The sequence below is a fragment of the Dendropsophus ebraccatus genome, chromosome 5, assembly GCF_027789765.1.
Source record: "Dendropsophus ebraccatus isolate aDenEbr1 chromosome 5, aDenEbr1.pat, whole genome shotgun sequence".
Taxonomy (NCBI): domain Eukaryota; kingdom Metazoa; phylum Chordata; class Amphibia; order Anura; family Hylidae; genus Dendropsophus; species Dendropsophus ebraccatus.
This window is the reverse complement of record NC_091458.1, coordinates 47461751-47480388: the sequence shown is the minus strand read 5'-3', so window position 1 is coordinate 47480388 and position 18638 is coordinate 47461751. Positions and strand designations below refer to the sequence as shown.

At 42.7% G+C, this 18638-nt stretch overlaps 1 protein-coding gene across 5 annotated transcripts in view; it reads left to right on the top strand.

Annotated features, from left to right (window-relative positions):
• The window catches only part of SPATS2 (spermatogenesis associated serine rich 2), a 60244-nt gene extending 42558 nt beyond the window's left edge, over positions 1–17686 (top strand). For 2 of the 5 annotated variants that reach the window (XM_069970076.1, XM_069970072.1), the window contains 11 exons: positions 3230–3309; positions 4550–4658; positions 7021–7070; positions 8579–8840; positions 9454–9651; positions 10182–10317; positions 13008–13066; positions 13212–13321; positions 13818–13920; positions 14732–14925; positions 15727–17686. In XM_069970076.1, coding sequence (XP_069826177.1) covers positions 3271–3309; positions 4550–4658; positions 7021–7070; positions 8579–8840; positions 9454–9651; positions 10182–10317; positions 13008–13066; positions 13212–13321; positions 13818–13920; positions 14732–14925; positions 15727–16035 — 1569 coding nt within the window. In that variant the 5' untranslated portion in view covers positions 3230–3270 and the 3' untranslated portion in view covers positions 16036–17686. The other 3 variants (XM_069970075.1, XM_069970074.1, XM_069970073.1) reach the window with 3 other exon arrangements.
• Positions 17687–18638: the final 952 nt, after the last annotated feature.

Below are 18638 nucleotides of genomic sequence, written 5' to 3'. Positions count from 1 at the left end.
ATGGTATAGTTTCCAGCTTTGTGTACTGGGAACTTCTCAAGGTAATATGTCAAAGGACTGTCCCCATAGTGTCATAATGCAGAGCCGATAATAGTCGTGACTGTAGAAGAGCTGGACTAGTCTGTACAGAGTCCTGCCTACGCCAGACTGTCGGGGAGAATTTGTTTACTATTTTTAAACTATGCGTTCATGACCTCACTAGTGAACTTCTCGCTAAATGTATGTGAATCTATATATCTATAATCTATATTCCTAAGAGCCGGTATTGTAATGTATAAAACCCAGCAATGTCTTATTTCCTACGGGTTTGTAAGGGGATGTTCAGTGTTTTTGTGCTGAACCCCCCCCCCCCCCCCCCAAACTGCAGAGTATGTATACCTGGGGTAGGGAACCTTAGCTCTCCAGCTGTTGCAAAACTACAACTCCCATCATGCCTGAACAGCCAAAGCTAAAGATTTGGCTGTCCAGGCATGATGGGAGTTGTAGTTTTGCAACGGCTGGAGAGCCAAGGTTCCCTACCCCTGATATAGACCCTGTATATAGCTTATAAATCTTTTTCATATGAATGTTGTGTACCTAGAGTTGAACCTGTTTCCAAGTCCACGGTATTATCACCTGCACCACACCCCCTCCCAGCTGTATTGACGTCAGCCAGCATGCTATGCATTTATGACAAGGGATACTTGTACTGGCTTTGCGTGCTGATTGTCTTCTGACTGTGACCGATTTGATGGTAGCTACGTAGGAAAGCCTTTGACAGTGCAGGAGGAGTGGTCTGGGAAGCATCCGCCTGTAAAATTGTGCGACACGTTCCAGGACTGCTCACAGCAGGTAACTTTAACTCTGCTTGTCCTGTAGCTTGTCACATAGCTAGTCCCTGCCGTGCTACTCCTGCAGACCAAGCTCAAGCAATCGCCGCCATCCATACCGGAGTACACATGAGTAAGTGTATGTATTATATGATACCATTGATGATAATCAGTGTCATTCTGTAACTAGGATGTGATGTGTCGTGTGTACAGAGCTACACAACAACCTGCAGGTGCGCATGCCACGGGTATAGAGAAACCTAAGGGTCCATTTTATACAGAAAGATTATCTGACAGATTATCTGCCAAAGATTTGAAGCCAAAACCAGGAATGGATTTGAAAAGAGGAGAAATCTCAGGCTTTCCTTTATGACCTGATCTGTTTATAGTCTGTTTCTGGCTTTGGCTTCAAATCTTTGGCAGATAATCTTTCTGTGTAAATGGACCCTTAGGGTCCATTTACAGAGAGAGATTATCAGCCAAAGCCAGAAACAGACTAAAAACAGAGTTCAGGTCATAAAGGAAAGCCAGAGATTTCTCCTCTTTTCAAATCCATTCTTGGCTTTGGCTTCAAATCTTTGGCAGATAATCTGTCAGCTAATATTTCTGTGTAAATGGACCCTTAAAATGAGTTTGAATGTGTGCAGGTGCCGTCACATTCCTGAACCGTGTCGTATGGGTCACAGAACAGCTGCTACGTGTTAGTAATCTTTAACTGTGCCCCAGTCATCCATGCCAGGAACTGTTCATTCTGAGGACGAAATCCATATCTATCAACCTCCCCCGCCTTACTGCTGCACCAAAAGGGTTAAATTCACATTGTTCTTAGTAAAGTCACTTAGTTCTTAGAATGATTTTACATTCATGCAGGCTACAATTCACAAGTGCTTCTTTGCTGTAGTGTGTTTCTATGTGATGGTATGGCTTCTGAGACAGTGTTACATGCACACATTGTAACTACAGGGTCCTTACTGTCTATTATGTTTGTGCATGAGGGGGCAATCCACAGACTGAAGAATGTAATAGGATTTTTTTTTTTTGTACATTGTATATTTTTTTTTAATGGGAGAGGATGAAGACTGTTGGGTATCTTTTGTCCCCCTTTTAACCAAAATTTTCTTGACATATTAAATGCACATGGTTCTTAGATAGTCAGTAGGAAAAGGGACGGATAATGTTTGCAGTATAAATCCCATAGTTTTAGAGGATCGTGCCTTATGGGTATGTTCACACAGGTCAGACATGTGGAGAATCGGTAGGGGTTTACTGTAACGGCAGTATGGATTGGATTTGTAGAATCCCCATGTCCGTGTATCTACCTAATAGTATAAAGATTTTACATGTATTTGTAGTGAAGAGAACAGTGATGTCAAACTCAATTCTCTCCAGCTGTTGCAAACTACTACTCCCATCATGCCTGGACAGGTAAAGCTTTGGCTGTCCAGGCATGATGGGACTTGTAGTTTTGCCACAGCTGAAGGACCACAAGATTGACACCCATGATGTGGGACTTAGGGCTCATTCGGTCACTCGCTTTTATGACTAGGGAAAGACAAGTCCCATAAAAATCAATACAGAATGACCGGAGAAAGTGGAGATGCCAGAAGCAAATTCCTGGGCTCGCTGGCCACCTGGCTCCTGGTATTTGTCCAGGATTTAGGAGATCATTTCTTCCTTCCTTCCCATATCCTGTCTCTAGACCCACATAAATCTAACACTGGGGTCTCGTATTCCTTCTGCGCCATCACAGCAGACGTCATGATGGATCTATGTAACATACATTTGCAGCTGTTGTAGTTTCCCATATTGTGTCCATATTTCTTAGTGCTAGCATAGCTTGGCAGTGGTCATACCCCATTTCACACGGAGATAGCGTCCAGCTGCAGCAGTGCTCTGTGAGCACATAAGATCTTACTCTTTACGCCAGATAAGTGACTTCACATGAGGTCATCCTAACATTGGTGACATTCGGAGCAGTATCTGATGTGCAGGGATGTTCTGCCTTGGATTAAGGAAATGTAGAGGTTAATGGGATGTAGAGTTTTTCCAGTTTTTCTAGGTCATGCTGTAGAATGGCCACGCATGCAGAAGTTAATCTAAACTTCCATTGGATCAGTGCTGCTCAGGCGGAGCCACCAAACTTTCTTAAAACAATAAAACTACTTTAACATCAGTCTTCTGGATTGCATTGGCTTCTATGGCACTCAATGTTTGTAGTTACTGTATTGGCTTATGTGTTAATCTTTCATGCTGCTTCTCTGTGTTTCTCTACTAAAGAGTTCTAACTAATTGAAGAATTTGCTATTGAAGCTTTTCTATAGATGAAGTGGTTTTCCTTTCATTTTGGAGCCTTTCTGTAATATTTACCTTTTATCTTCTCTCTTTTGTGTCATTCATTTATTCTTGCTTTCTCCTGACAGATCCTATAGGCTTTGTCTTTGACGTCCAGTCGAACACTGTCATGGCTCAAGGAGGCTCCTATGAGAATATGAAAGAGAAAGTAAGGAGGCGGGGGTCTTGATCAGCATTTACTGCAAAACTCTGAATTTTGGTATCTTACTGGTTGTAGTGCTTAGGTATTGCTGCTTCACCACCACTTCTGCTGTCACAATGCTACAAGGGCAATGTCGCCTCATAATGTGTTGCAGTCTTCAGATGGCTGACTGCCTCTGTAGTCCCCAACAATCTGGCCACATGTCCCCACTGCAGTGGTTGCTGCTTCTAGACTTTTCCACTTCACAGCGATTACGTTCTTGCGCATCACGACCTATTGTATTGATGGTGTGCATCTATTTATATATATATATGGAGCTTGCATCACTCTGTACTGATGCCAGATGCTGATAATCCATTGTTCTGTGATTTGTGGAAATTGTTTAGTTGTTTTATTGGGTAGTGACTATAGAGCTCTTAAAGGGAACCTGTCCTCATTCTGCCCTGCAGGAAGTGGTGTATTCTTCCCAGTCTGACACAGTGCTCTCTGCTGCTCTGTCCGAGGCAGGAACTGTCAAGCATGAGGTTTTCTATGGGGATTTACTACTGCTTTGGACAGTTCCTGACAATTATCTGTGTGGACCCCCAACGTCATCTTCTCATCCCAACAGTCTTCATTGTTAGATGCCAGTGTTTAGGTATAGGAAGAGTTCTAATAACCAGGGCCAGTGGGTGGGGAGAAGCCAGTGGTGAACGATCCACTGACCTGTGGCTCAGGCAGCATTTAAGTGATGACAGTTTCCCTTACAGGGACAGTTAGCCTTAAGTAAAGCTTTTTTTCTGTTACACAGGTTATCTTTAGTCTAGGAAAAGGCAGACTATAGAGAAGTCTCAGATTTTTACGCAAAATATTTGTAGTCTTTTTTTACAATTGTGCCACACTTTGAGTGAACAGGGCTTAGCTCAAAGTGGGCAGAAAGGGCAGAGTCTTCTATGCACACCACATTTAGTAGTTACCCTCTGAGCCTGCATAGGATTCAAGACGTGCCCCTATGGGAAGCCAATGGGATTTGGACTTGGGTGTAAAACATTGATCTTAGTAAACCCCCATAGTGTTCATCAATGGGGTTACATACAGGAAAGAGAAAATGTCTCCTCCATCATTATAGATTACTTTGTGTATCTCCAATTCTGAGAAGCACCCAAAAAATGTATCCGTAAATAATAATAGAAGTTCACTATTGGATACTGACTTTTTGTTCCTTTATGACACCTGCATGTGAATAATAACTTCTTTTTCCCCCTAGATTAACGCTGTACGTTCTGTTGTCCCCAACAAGAGTAATAATGAGATCATCTTGGTGCTCCAGCACTTTGATAACTGTGTGGACAGGACTGTACAGGCTTTCATGGAAGGTAGGTTGTTTCCAATGGACAAGTGTACTTAAAGATTTGCTTCCTGTTACTGGTCCTTATACTGCACGTTTTAGTCCTTATTTCTAAATTTTATTGATGAAGGTAGGGGGCTTCCTATAACAACCATAGAAAGGTTATTCAAGGTATTATCTGAGCAGTTAGAGGATCTCCAGAGTAGTCACTTCCTGTCTTTCTAATCCTATTGGCATGTAGGAAAGATTTTTTTTTTTTTTTTGCACCATGAAACTTTAACTTTGGCCCAGTCATCAATAACTATTCCTTTCTATGGTTGGCTCATCTACATCGTCATGTTTCCAACTTCCCACATATAGGTTGCCAGTTGAAGGGAATTTATCTCCTATTTTTTTGTATTTGAGGCGACATAGACTGGCACGGAATTAACAATTTATTATGTATTTTACCCTGATTTTATTGCAGGAGTCAAAGTCCCCCTTTCTGTTTACCCTTCAACCCACTCAGTTTCCTAAGACCTGGATCTGTCTGACAAATAACTTTTAACTTGTAAACTGTAAAGAGACTGTGTGATGTATAATGATGCATATTCAGAGTTATCATACCTATCTTGTCAGAAAGCCTGATCTGTCCAGAAGCTATATAAATGGTCATGTTCATGGCAGGGCAGCGTGTGTGGAGCCATATAGAGTAACTGTGGCCACACACTATTATAATCCATCTTGCAGTTTCCATTCCTGCTGTCGTGGACCCAGTTGAGACTAAAAGAGAAACTTTGTTTAACCCCCATGTGACACCACAGCCTTGCAGAGGTAAAGTAAGGCCTCATACACCACCGAATAATATTAATATATATACCCGGTTTTTAATTAAAGTCAGTGTTGCCTTTTGAAGACTGTCTGGACCCGGGAATGGATTTATATTTTACACAAGGTAACCTAAAACTGAAAAAAAAAGCCATACTTACCGGAGCAGTGACCCGCCTCAGCCACTTCCTGTAGGGTCAGTGTGTCACAGGAACTAGTGAGCATCAGGGAACAGGAGTTTGGAAGAGTATCTATGGGGGTAGGTGAGCAGGGTTGCGATCAAGGCTGGCCAGTATGATTTGTTTCGTTTTTCTATATCGTATTGATAGTCTAGCCCCCCCCCCCCCCCACCCGTGTTGATTTCCTAAACAACAATGTTTTAATAACTGTTATTGAATAAAAAAAATTACTCCCTTTACAAGTGGGAGTGATGCTAGCGTAGTTTAACCAGAGTCATGGGGGATTCATATTCCCTATGGCTTCCCTGTCAACCCATCAGCAAAAACAGCCTATGTGTTCTGTCTTTAGAACGGGAGGCACAGACATTAGTTTTTCTTCTGCTGACAGATGTGCAGGATGCTGGTCGAGAATCTGTCATCCTGATAAAATTTTTAGAAAATCCACAATATAATTGTTCTAGTTAATTTTCTGTAACTTATTTCTTCTTAACCTGAGAGTGGACTCGACCATGAGTACTACTGGTGCATAGAGTAATATGGAAACCTTGCATAAATAGCAAAAATAAACTTCTAATGTAATACAGTATATCTTATCAGAGAAAATCTTGCTTCTCTTCTGCTCCCTCATAAATACATTACTCACAAAACAGCTGAAGTCCATCTCTATACAGACTACTGACGTATCAGGTTGGATGAGAGGGGAGGTGACTGGAGAGACACAGAGGTGGACAAACACAGGAACAGGCTACAGATTTTAATGAGTGTTCTATCTGACTCTGATTCTTAGCTTACACTGCTATGTACTTCTCTATAATGTCCTTTTTATGCTTTTGTGTGTGCAGGGTATAAGAAACATAAGAGACTAGCCTCCACCTCCTAAATCAGTGACAACTGAGTATTAGGGATGGAGCATTCCCAAGGAAACTGGTGCAAAATGCCATATTAAAGTCATGTAAAGGCCAGAAATAGTGCTGCTAAAAGGGTGTTGAAGTCTTTCTAGATTTCTGAGCTTCATAAGACTGCAGCTTCCTGTTCTGTCTACGTAAATTTTTAAGCTGTCACGTCATTATAAGCCGGATTACAGCACAAGGTAACGCCTATGCAGATCATTTAGGATTCACCATCCTCCCAGGTCACAGAGCATGCCTAGAACACTCTGCTCCATGGTCTAGCTATGCAGTAAAGCATATCTGCTGCATGTTATAAGGGCAGAGCTGTGGTTACAGGCTCCCTCACTGCTGTTGGTATTGTGTGGCTGATACGTGGTCATGATGTTGCAAACCCAGCCAATCAATGGCTGAGTGGGTTGTACATTGGGCACAGAGCGGCATAGTAGTGGTGGGGAATGAATATTTTTTTTGTTTTCCATCATTCATGTTGTGATTTTTTTTTTTCCTCCCCCAGGCAATGCAGTGGAAGTTCTAAAAGAGTGGACAGTTCTGGGCAAGAAGAAGGTAAAGCTTACAGTCATACATTCATTAAATCTTATATTCTACAGTTTGACGCTAGTCTAAGGGCCATATTACATGGCCCGATCACCTGTGTAAACAAAAGTTTTATTAATACCTGTCCCCACTCCCCAGTATCTTCCTGGCTCCTGCCCGCAGCCACCCCCACAAGGGCTGCAGAACCGGTCACTGACCGCTGCGCTGTCCCATCTCTGCTAGTGACTGACTGAGCGGCCTGTCACTTTAGAGACCGGCTCTGCAGTTCTCGCGGCTGCTGTGGAGAGCGTGGACAGGTATGTATAACCTTTTAATATTTTCTTTACGCAGTTATCAGCCGTCGGCCGGCCATCGCTATCACATGGTTGTCATTGGCTGATTGTTGTCCTTTTTTATGCTGCGTTTACACGGAACGATAATTCGCCCGATCGTACGATTAACGGTTTCGAAGTAACGATTTTTTTTATAACGATCAGTGTTTAGACGGAACGATATATCGTACGGAAAAATCGTTTTGCTAGCGCTTAAGCCTATCTCGCACATAAGTAAAATCGGATGAACGACTGTTTACACGGAACGATCTGCAAATTTTTTACGAACAACGATTTAAGAATGTGTTCAAAGATCAAAATGAACGATTTCTCTCCTGTCGTTTGATCGTTCGCTGCGTTTACATGTACGATTATCGTTCGAATTCGATCGTTATAGTGCAAATTCGCACGATAAATCATTGCGTGTAAACGCAGCATTACACAGAGCAATTATCTGCCGAAATGGCCTGATTCAACAGATTATTGCTCTGTGTAATAGGACCCTTATACCTAGAGGGAAACCGCAACCCTGTTTAAGAATTGAACAGTGTTAGTAAATCTGCTCCGTTGTTTGTTCATGACCTGCTTCTAGGTGGAGGTGACATGTAAATGTAAGGCTGTGCTATTCATCTTCCTGCACTTTAGTACACTACAGTGGAGTCTTGTTTGTCTTCTTGGTCTGTTTGTCCAGAACTCATCAAATTTTGGTCTACCATTTAAATGAGACTTATTCTTGTACGTGATTCCCGGATCATGTGACATTCAGTGTTGGCTTTATACTAATAAACCTTATGAAAGTTACCTCAGGGCCATGTCATGCGGGAGGTATATATATCTAGAATTTTAAGTGTGCAGTGAGAATTGTTAAGTCTTTGCACAAACAGTGTTCTCATAAATGTTCACATTTACCCTGACATCACTTGCAGTGTGCAGACAATAACTGTGTGTAATCTGGCAGGTGAATTTTCAGACCCGTACCTATGTTGAGAATGAATAGGGGAGAGGACAGAGCCCTGAGAGAACTGCGCTTAGCATGGTCTTCTCCCGGCTCGTTTTCACGATTGGTACGAGCCTGAACACACAGAACAGAACCAACGAAAACATATGACATGTCTCATGTGTTGTTTTTTATAATCACAGGTACAATTTTAAGTCTACAAACATTTCTGTAGCTTCATTCTGTTTAATTTGCTTTTTATCCTATAGAACAAGAAGAAGAAGAGTAAGCCCAAAGCTGAACCTGCCCCAGCCACCAATACAGCGGATGCTGGCAAAGTAGCTCCGGCGGAGGGGGAGCAGAATGCAGCATCTACTGACAGAAGTGGACTCAACGGTTATCACGTTAACGGTTCCACTCATGATACAGAGTCTGTGGATTCTTTCAGTGAGGGCTTGGATGCACTTTCTTTAGATGCTAGAGAGCTGGAAGACTCTGAGCCAACTACCCCTGATGTATCAAATCACTCAGGTGAGAGAGAATTGCTGGGCATTGCATCCATTACAGTTTTAAGAGCTTTACTACATATGAATATAATAGAGGGTTGGCCCACACCCAGAACCCCCTTCCCCATGTGTCGCAATAAAGAGATGTTCTCTCCTGGTGGAAGACCGGCTTGGCCACACACTAGACAAAGCAGCATGTGGATTTTATTTGGCTCTGTTCGTTGTCAAGGGAATTTGCTTCTGAACATTGCCAATCTGTTTGGGGGACAATTGGCATCTGTTCTTGGGACTGGTGTCAGTACCTGCCAGCCAGCAGTCAGCTAGCTTATTTCCTATTCTGTGGATACGGGCTAACTTTTAATCTCGAGATAACGCCTGCTCGGAAATCTGTATATGTTGGTCTAACCGTTTGTCAGGTATAAAGATCGAAAGCTCTGTAAACTTTATATCTTTATTTCCACCATAAATGGAAGCCATGATGTTGTGCCAGATCAGTTGCGACATACCCCTTTTGCCTTTGGGTCCGTCTGGTTACTTGATTTATTAAGGCACAGATGGGTGCATGACCTTATGTATGGATTTGGTCAGGTTGTCATATGTTACTAGTTTCTACATAAACTTTTTACTTCTCTTCACAGCCTCCACATTCCATAATGGCCGTCCAGATCTAGAGCTGAAACTGACCGCCCCTCACCATCCTCAGAATCACCATCGAAAACATGGCCCCTCGGACCATAGGCACCACAAAGGTCGCTCCGGAAGCGTTTCTAGCTCTCAGTCACTGTCTTCATCTTTAGCAGAGGATATTCACTTATCCTCAGGATCTAGAAAACTTGGTAAGAGAAGTAACTAACATGCCACATGCTGCTTTGTGGCAGTTGGGTATAGGTTGGAAAACCAAGTGAACATGCCAGCATATATCGATGTGTACCCTCGTTGGAGCAATACAACTACGTTTGACTCACTTGTCGGTGTAGTCTGTATTTTTGCTTGGCTCAAAAGGGCAGGCAACCACGCTTTTGTGTTCTGCATAAAACCTGTGTATAGAAATGGAGGTAGTCACTTTTAGACCAAACAGGTATACAGTCATACACACAGTAGTATATGGTTTGGCTGGTTTTTCTGTGATTACCGCCAATGTATGGGTAGTTTTAGATGCAAACCTACCTTAACTAGTAAAGGCAGAATGAATAGCCTACCAACCAGTCTTTGCACATAGTTACGATGCAAGCCTTAATGTTACAATCACTGCCCTATTTCTTAGTTGTCTGAAACAAAATGTAGGCTCATGAATTATAATATTCATTGCAGTTATAGCAGTGCCAATAGTGGGTTTACTCCATACTAACATGTCTGTATTTCCCAGGTGCTAATATAGAGAAGTCTGTGAAGGACCTCCAACGCTGCTCTGTTTCCCTGGCACGGTATCGTATAGTTGTGAAGGAAGAGATGGATGCCTCTATCAAAAAGATGAAGCAGACCTTCTCAGAACTGCAGAGTTGGTAAGCTGGCAGCGAGTGTATAATTACCTTTGACATAATCTTGCATAGTACAAGTTGAATCCCAAGGGTGGAGAATAAGCGTACATTCACAGCGCATCCACTCCAAACTTCAACTGGTCTGCAGAAAAGTCAGCAAATCTGCCACTATTATAGTTTTCGGTGAACCTGTTGAAAGCAGTGGCTAGCAAGACCCACAGTGAAATCCGTTTGTGCCCTTTTTGAAGCATGTAGCGCCAAGATATTTTATATACGTGCTCATATGTGGCTGACTGAAAGTCGCTCTCAAAATAAATATGCGGCCTGTGGCACAGATTTTGTAGTCTCTTACATGGGGGAAAAAAAGCTGTGTAAAACTAACAAAAATAAATCTCCACTTTAGGGTATGTGCACACTACAGAACCCTGGCAGATCACCCGTCATGGATTCCAAAGCTCCTTGCCACACGCATCTCTGCCAGTCCCATAGACTCCATTCTATGGTCAGGAAGATTGTGCCGTCCGTCTGAAGAATGAACGGGTTCATTCTTCGGACAGATGGCCGAATCGCCTGACCATAGAATGGAGTCTATGGCACAGGCGGAAATGCGAGTGGGGATAAGCTGTGGAATTCGTGGCTGGTGATCCGCCCGGGTTCCGTAGTGTCCACATACCCTTTCTCAGCTTCCCTGGTGTTCCTGTGGTAACGCTGCTTTGGTCTCATGGCAATGATGTGTTGTCAACACTACATCATCAGAGGTGACAATAGGAATATCGGCGGGGGACCAGAGAAGCGTCATCACAGGAGCACCAGACAAGGAGATTAATTTTAAGTGGACAGTAAGTGTGCAGCTTTTATACTGTCTGAACCTACAAAGAATGTAGCGCACCATTAATATCGGGGTCCATGCATCAGCCAACCTCCTTATTCTTATATACTTGTGAAACATAATGCGGTTATTTCCAGTTAAATGCCTTTCCTATGGATAGAAGTAAGGTACCAGAAGGTCTGAAGACTTGCAGTGCATCTCTTTTAATAGTTAACTCCTGTGGTTGTGCGCTGGTTTCCTTTTATGAGTCTGCTTTGATCCTGTGCTCATAACTTTCCTATTAATCCAGCTTTAGTGGTTTCATTCTGTCACTCTGGGCTCGCTCTCCCGCAGTCACATTCCTTTTCTCTCTCCCAGCCCTGGGTTTCGTTTCTTGCTGTTCACGTGTTGACGGTCAGGAAACATGGCCTTGGGCTGTTCCTTAGTGACATGAACCTGCCACACCAGTACTGCATTGTGCAAGGACTTTTATGACCTGCGATAACACTCGCCACTTCATACTAACAAATATGTACCGGTTCCAACCTGGAGAATCTGCTCTTTAGTTGCTGGTTTTATGCAGAAATTATTCTTTCTGGAGAATTACTTTTTATGACACTGATCGCTCTGTATCACAAGCTTCTTTAAGTATTCGGGCTAATACTGTCGCAGTTTCATAGCATTTCTTTAACCATTTCAGTGCTATTTCTTATTTGTAATATACATTATAGCCATCCTTCAGGATCACAAGCAGCGTCGCATACATGGGGTCAGTGTTACATTTCCAAGTTCCTTTATGTAGGATAGCGATGTCTGTGCCCCTATTCATTGCCAGATACGTCAGCAGCAAACATGTTTATGTCTCGGTTTTACATACACAGCAAGTGTGAACCAGGAAGCTTAGTTCCGTATGGCGGAGAGAACTCCAGTCCTCTCAGCTGCTCTGGCTCTCCGCCAGCTGGAGCCTCCTTCATTAAATATCAAGGGAAGAACTTTCCCCCAGCTTCAGGCCGGATTTTGTAGCATTACTGTTCCAGCTAGGGTGGTGGCTTGTCCTTTACTGCACGATGGATACAATAGCATTGTGTGTTTGCACAAATAATTGCATTATTTATTTTTCTTGTATTAAACTAGTAAATTAAATGACATCTTATACCTGTCCTGGAGCGCAATGAAGCCAGGCTTGCTGCGCATGTTACTTTCCTCTGTGCATGATGCAAGGGTGCTGGGGACATTGCTACTTGTATATGGTATAGGGCATAGGTGTCAAACTCTTGGTCCTCCCAGCTGTTGCAAAACTACATTTCCCATCATGCCTGGGACAACCAAAGCTAAAGCTTTGGCTGTCCATACATGATGGGAATTGTAGTTTTGCAACAGCTGAAGGACCTTGAGTTTAACACCCTTAATATAGGGTATGGAGGTCATGTGTAATGCAGAACAGTGACTATATGGATGCTTGTTTCTTTATGGACAAAAAACAGACTTCATAATAAGTTTTTCTCCTTTATAGCTTTATCTACATTTTATTCTGGACCTGCCAGCCTGCAGGTTATAATCAGGCCATAAGTCTCCTTATAGGGGTTAATCGTGCTCTTCCCTTTATGGTTATGTACTTTTGCTTTAGCTGCTCTAATCCTTATAGACATGTATATGTTGCTGTACGCAGCAGTTGTTCAGATCTATGAGTCTTGATTCTGAGATGATGTCCCTGCCTGCTGGGAACAGTTAGCATGTAACTCTCATACAGCTCTGGCGCCACCTACTGCCAGGCTGGAGGCTAAAATGTTGGTCTAGTTTTGTCCAACCACTGTAATAATGTATTTTTTTAATGGTATGATAGACCTCACGTGACCCCAAGTTTGACCTCCCTTTTTATTATGGCTTTTTGTTTTTTGTTTCCCAGCCTCATGGACAGAGAAGTTGCATTGCTAGCCGAAATGGATAAGGTGAAAGCAGAAGCAAGTAAGTACTGAAACGCTCAGTATATGGAATATGACATTATATACAGCCTCACCTAGAATTCTGTGTTCTTTTTCTGAGCAACACTCTTTTTTTGCTTTATTTATTGCCCCTCATCTCTGATCGTTCTCCTTGTGTCTTTACTTAGTGGAGATCTTGGACAGCCGTCAGAAGAAGGCTGAGGAGCTGAAGAAGCTGACAGATGTGGCTGTGCGGATGTCTGAAGAGCAGTTGGCAGAGCTTCGTGCAGACATCAAGGTTGGGCCCTTTCATTCTGAAATTATCCTGTTATATGTTTAGTTAATTTAGTAAGAATGGAATGTTATGAGGCTTGGGATCTTTAATAAAGATGTGTACTTGATGCTCAAGACCAGCAGAATGCTTGAAGGGGTGTTCTAACCAAAAGACACTGAGCTTTCATCAGAATATCTCATCAGCCACTGATCGACATGGTGCCAATACCAGGCGGCGCCTGCACTTACAGTGAATGGGACAAGAAGCGGTGTTGCGGTTGTGACCTGTGAGTGCAGCTCAGGCCCTTTAAGTGAATATGAGCTGATCCACAATTACAGGTCACCACTGCTACACAGTAAACGGGGAGATACTCATTTACTGGGTAGTGGGGGTGCCAGGCGTCAGCACCCTGGCAATGAGTGACCAAGCTATCTTGTGGGCAAAAAAAATCTGTTTTCCCAGCCTTGATGACCTATAGTCTATGAACGCACTTTATAGGGCCTATGTTTGTATTTTGCAGCATTTTGTCAGTGAGAGGAAGTATGATGAGGAGCTGGGCCGTGCAGCAAGGTTCACAGCAGACCTTGAGACTCTGAAGAAGAGCGTAGAGTCCTTTGGACAAGGTTAGTCATTATTACCTGATAAGTATTGCTGTGTATGTTCAGGTTGTGCCTTTATGTAAGTTAAATACAGGTGAAACTACAGATTCTTACAGTGTTTCTGGGCCACTATAGTCCTCTGTGCACACATACGATAAGAATTTGTTATTGCCGCTGACTTTACACTGACAGCTTTATAGGCTCCTAATTGTTTCCATTATCAGAGTGATAAAAATCCTGCATTCTGCTACCATAAAAGTGATGAACGTCTGTAGGCAGAGAATTTGTGTGTTAGATATAGAGCTTTCTGCCCATTAAATGCTGCTACAAGAATACTGATAGTGGCAATAGCAGCCTTTCTGCCATTGTGTATGCAGGGAAAGGTATGGATGTTATAAAAGTAAAGATCTAAAACTCCTAAATGCCCATACGAGACATTCCTAAAATATTCCCGCTGATTATTAGCTTTCTGAATAAAGTCAATCTGACGATTGTCTCATTGATTTTGGACTGGATACTGTTAAACTATATGGGCTTAGATCAGTGGCTCTACACTGAATAAGGGTCCTGAGCATGTCTATGTGCAATAATGGATGAAAAAGAACCACACTTATTTTTTTCCTCTTTAGTGATGGAAGTGTTCATCTCCGCTCCCTACAGTCTCTGCTGCCGCTGGCTCTTTCAAGCGAGCAGCATGAGGTTTATATATTCATGCTGGCAAGCTAGCAGTTACACTTAGCACAGCATGCATGACATGTGTTGGCTGTAATCTATGTAGTAACAACATGTTCTAGCTTCCTGTGATCTTTAGTGTGCCTCCTGTTTTATCTTCCAGTGTCCCACCCAAAGAACAATTACTCTACCCGCTCTCGGTGTTGCTCCTTAACCAGTCCCAGCGATGTCTCTGCTCCGTCCACCCCAGACCTGTCCTCTACTCCCAGCCTTATCTCATCCAGCCGAAAGCCTACAGCCACAGGAGACTCTGCTCCCAGTCATAATGCTGCAAGGCAGAACCAACCACCTAGACAGGTATGTTTTCTCTTATAAATAATCTAAATTACAGTATTTCTAAAAATGCTAAAATAAAATGATTGAAATGTCTCTACATTTGGGGGTACCTGCCATGAAAAACCTTCGTGTAGATCGTTGTGCTGATGCCAGAGAATTGCCGTGGATACCTCCCACACCGGCTTAGTTTTGTGCATGATCCCTGTTTTTTACAAGGGTGCCTTCACACGTACCTTATCGCTGCGAGTTTCTTGCACATAAATCCACAGTGATACTGATTGCTATAAAGTCAATGTATGTGTATTTTCGCTGCATGTTTGTTGCGATTTTTACATGCGAGTTTTGATTTTTACTGGAGAGTTTAACACCACAAAAAACGCAGCTACTTTCGTGCGAGTTTTGTGCGATAAATACGCAGCGATACGGTATGTGTGAAGGCACCCCAATAGGGCTTGTGCTGGGAATATAGCATAGGGACTATCAATGGCAATGTGGCAACTTCTGGTGTCTTCTGGCTGCACAGTGATTCTTCATGACACATACCCTTCAATTATTTATTTATCCAGCTACAAGGCTAAGATTGGGTTTACATCAGGTTTCATGGCTCTTAGGCACAGATATGTTGTCAAAATCAAAACATCATCTGCCAACATGTCCATGCTTAAATTAGCATGGGCCCTATTCAGTTCAGTGACCTAGACAGTCAATGTGAACCTATCCTTACAGGTATTACTGCCCCCTGGTCACTTTGCTTTCTACCAGAAAGAAGATATTGTTATAGTTTGATGATTTATTAATGTTGTTCTCATTTAATTTTACTAGGGATATCCAATGAATAGAAGACCAGGGCAGGGCTACCGACCTCAGGGCCCACGGCAAAACTACAACGCTAACAATTCACGATATGATAATGCCAATCGTAACCGGAACAGTTCCTGGTACCATTCTAACCCTCGAAACCAAGGCTACCAACAGACACAACGTCCACCCAGTGACCGGGTATCTACCCATCCCTCTGGAACAAATGGACCTGCTGCCAGCCCTGAGTCTGTCCAGATAGGGGTCTCTGACCCTGAAACTAAAGCCCTACCACAACGTAAACCGAGAGCGACCCCTGCATCGACTTCTTGAGATAGGAGAGAACCCTACGCCTTTAGTCCGCACTTTCAACATTCAACTCTGTAACTTGACTTTAGTAAACTGTTAGATTTATTAACAAAAAGAAACGTTTACAGCCAGCTGTTTCGTGCCACTTTTCTTGTTTATCTCGTCTATATCAAAGCCTTGTCTCCTCTGTCTCCTTAATGACTTTTTGCCCAATCACTTTCACAGTTCCAGCCGTTGCTTTTAACATAACAATGGGCTTTTCCATGAGTTGCGACATTGTACTTGCATCCCCAAGCTTACGCCCTTTCTTAGATGCCCTTAACTAAGAGCACAGACAGATGTTGACTAGGACATATGTCATGTTGGTGCCAGCTCTTGCCATTGTGCCAGCTTTGCAAAATTCCAAACTCATGGGCCTCAATGTCCGCAGCTTCTTGAGGTTTTTAAAGCATGGAAGTCTATGCAATGTCACATAAGACCTGCAGTTCTGTATTCTCCTCTTTGGAGGGATCTGGCATTGCTAGGTTTTCTGCATTACTAGATCTTTCTGTTCACACCATTTACCTTCAGCTCTACCAGTACTTTAATTTACTTCCTTGATGCCATTTCCTACGTCTGTCTTCAAAGTGCCTTGTTTTTTGTACTGGTGTCAGCAACTTGTATACATTCCCTCCATCTTTTCCAGTCCCCGAATGCTGATCGCCTTTTCAGTTTTTGGTCAGTCATTTGTGGAGCTTCCACAGCTGAACCTTGTTCCGTTACTGGCACATTCAGCACTACTTGATGCCATGGTTGTTCTATGTCCTTACTTACCCAAACTGGAAATCTTTAAGCCTCACTGTGCAGAATCCAGAAGCCTTGTAGAGTACAGTGGGAGCCAGTTCAGTCTTATTACTCCCTTCCTTGGTCCTTTCATCCAGCCGTTTTTGTGGACCAAAGAGTGAAATTGCACTGTCCTATTGCTGTGGTCCTGACCCACAGGTTGCAAGTTTTTTTTCCATGTTCCTGTGAATTAGGGCAGTGCCCCTTTCCTTATTTTTCCACCTGTCCAAAGATGCACCTTTCACCAATATACATGTGTCTCGTATTTCTTTTGTTCATGGGAAAGGGAGGGGGATGATGTTATAGATATAGGTTTCCATTTTATAATAGACTTTAGTTTAAGGGCTTTGGTGTTGTCACATTTCCTAGAACAACACTAAAAGAATATTGAACTATTAAATCCAGTACATTATACAGAGCTAGTGCAGGTATGTTGAGTGTCAACATAGAAATCTGTATCAGACATTGATTAAAGTGGAAATTGTAGCAACTATTGATCAGAAGCTCTTGATCCGCCTGCCTTGGGACCTTTATCGGCTTTCGTCTATGTGGCTGTTTGGGTTCAGGATAGTCACTAAAACATCCAGTGGACGAGCCTTGATGTCTCTATATTAATGACAATCCTGCAGTGCTAGTTTAATGTACTCTGTACCGTGAATCATATCTTGCTAGTTACATAAAATGCTATGCAGAACTTAATCTCACAATTCAATTATATGGAGATAGTACATAAATATAGAAGGAATATTTTAATGGTTTGCACACAAGCAAATGTAAAGATATGCATGGGACGTTCACTTCTGGAATAAAACTTCTTTACAACAAGGAAGTCAATAAAAGGGATAGATTTGAACTTGCCTATCATTGATTCTAGAGCTGGTCATGGTGTATGGTGAAGGATGATCCCTGTTATGTAGTGAGCGCCTCCGGATCATCATGCTGTTGTGGCCTTTTGGCCAGAAATGTCCTCTGTAGTTCTTCAGGTTATATTGCCCTTTATATTGGAGTTACTTGAAAAGTGTCCTGGTGGTGTGCATACACCCCAAAATATTGCAGTCTATTATTTGCCGTAGTAAGAGGTGTGTGTGTGTGTATAGACAACTCTTCTTATGTAGTCTGCAGCTTTAGTAGCAGTAGACTCTAGACAGTAATGAATTATGAAACCTCACATTCTATGAGAATTACTTAGTACCTATGGAAAATACTGAAAATCTCATTTAAAAGGTGAGCATTTAGTGTGTCGCTACCTGACAAAGCAGCTTGTAGACTACATGACAAACCGAAATGGTGTGCCCAGCGACTCCACCAACAGCTGAATGAAGAGTCCGTCCTTTAACTAGGGTGGCACATCGGGCAAATAAGCGTTCCTAGGAGTACTCATTACTGACAATTGGCCTATGTCAAAATACAAGCAAACACTCATTCGTCAGCCTATTGGATCTTGGGTGAAGCCCATTAAATGCATCATTGTCAGTTGCACAAACCCTACATTAAAGGGTAATGTGCGGTCAACAATGCTGCTTAGTATGGGCTTGTGAGTTTGCGACCTGCTTGCTGCAGCCTCTTGGGCTGTGTAAAGAGAGTCTTATTGATTTTAATGGGACTAAAATTTAGTGCCAGCTATTACCAGTCTGGTGTCGAATGTCTTGGAAAACCATGCCCAGTTGCTCAGTGAAGATGCTGCGGTGCACACCTCTTACTAATAATGAGCCCCATAAAGCTCCTTTTACTGACCTTGCTCATCCATTTGATGGAGTTTGGCCATAGAGTCTTTTCTTGGTTCTCCTATTAAACATGACTTTACA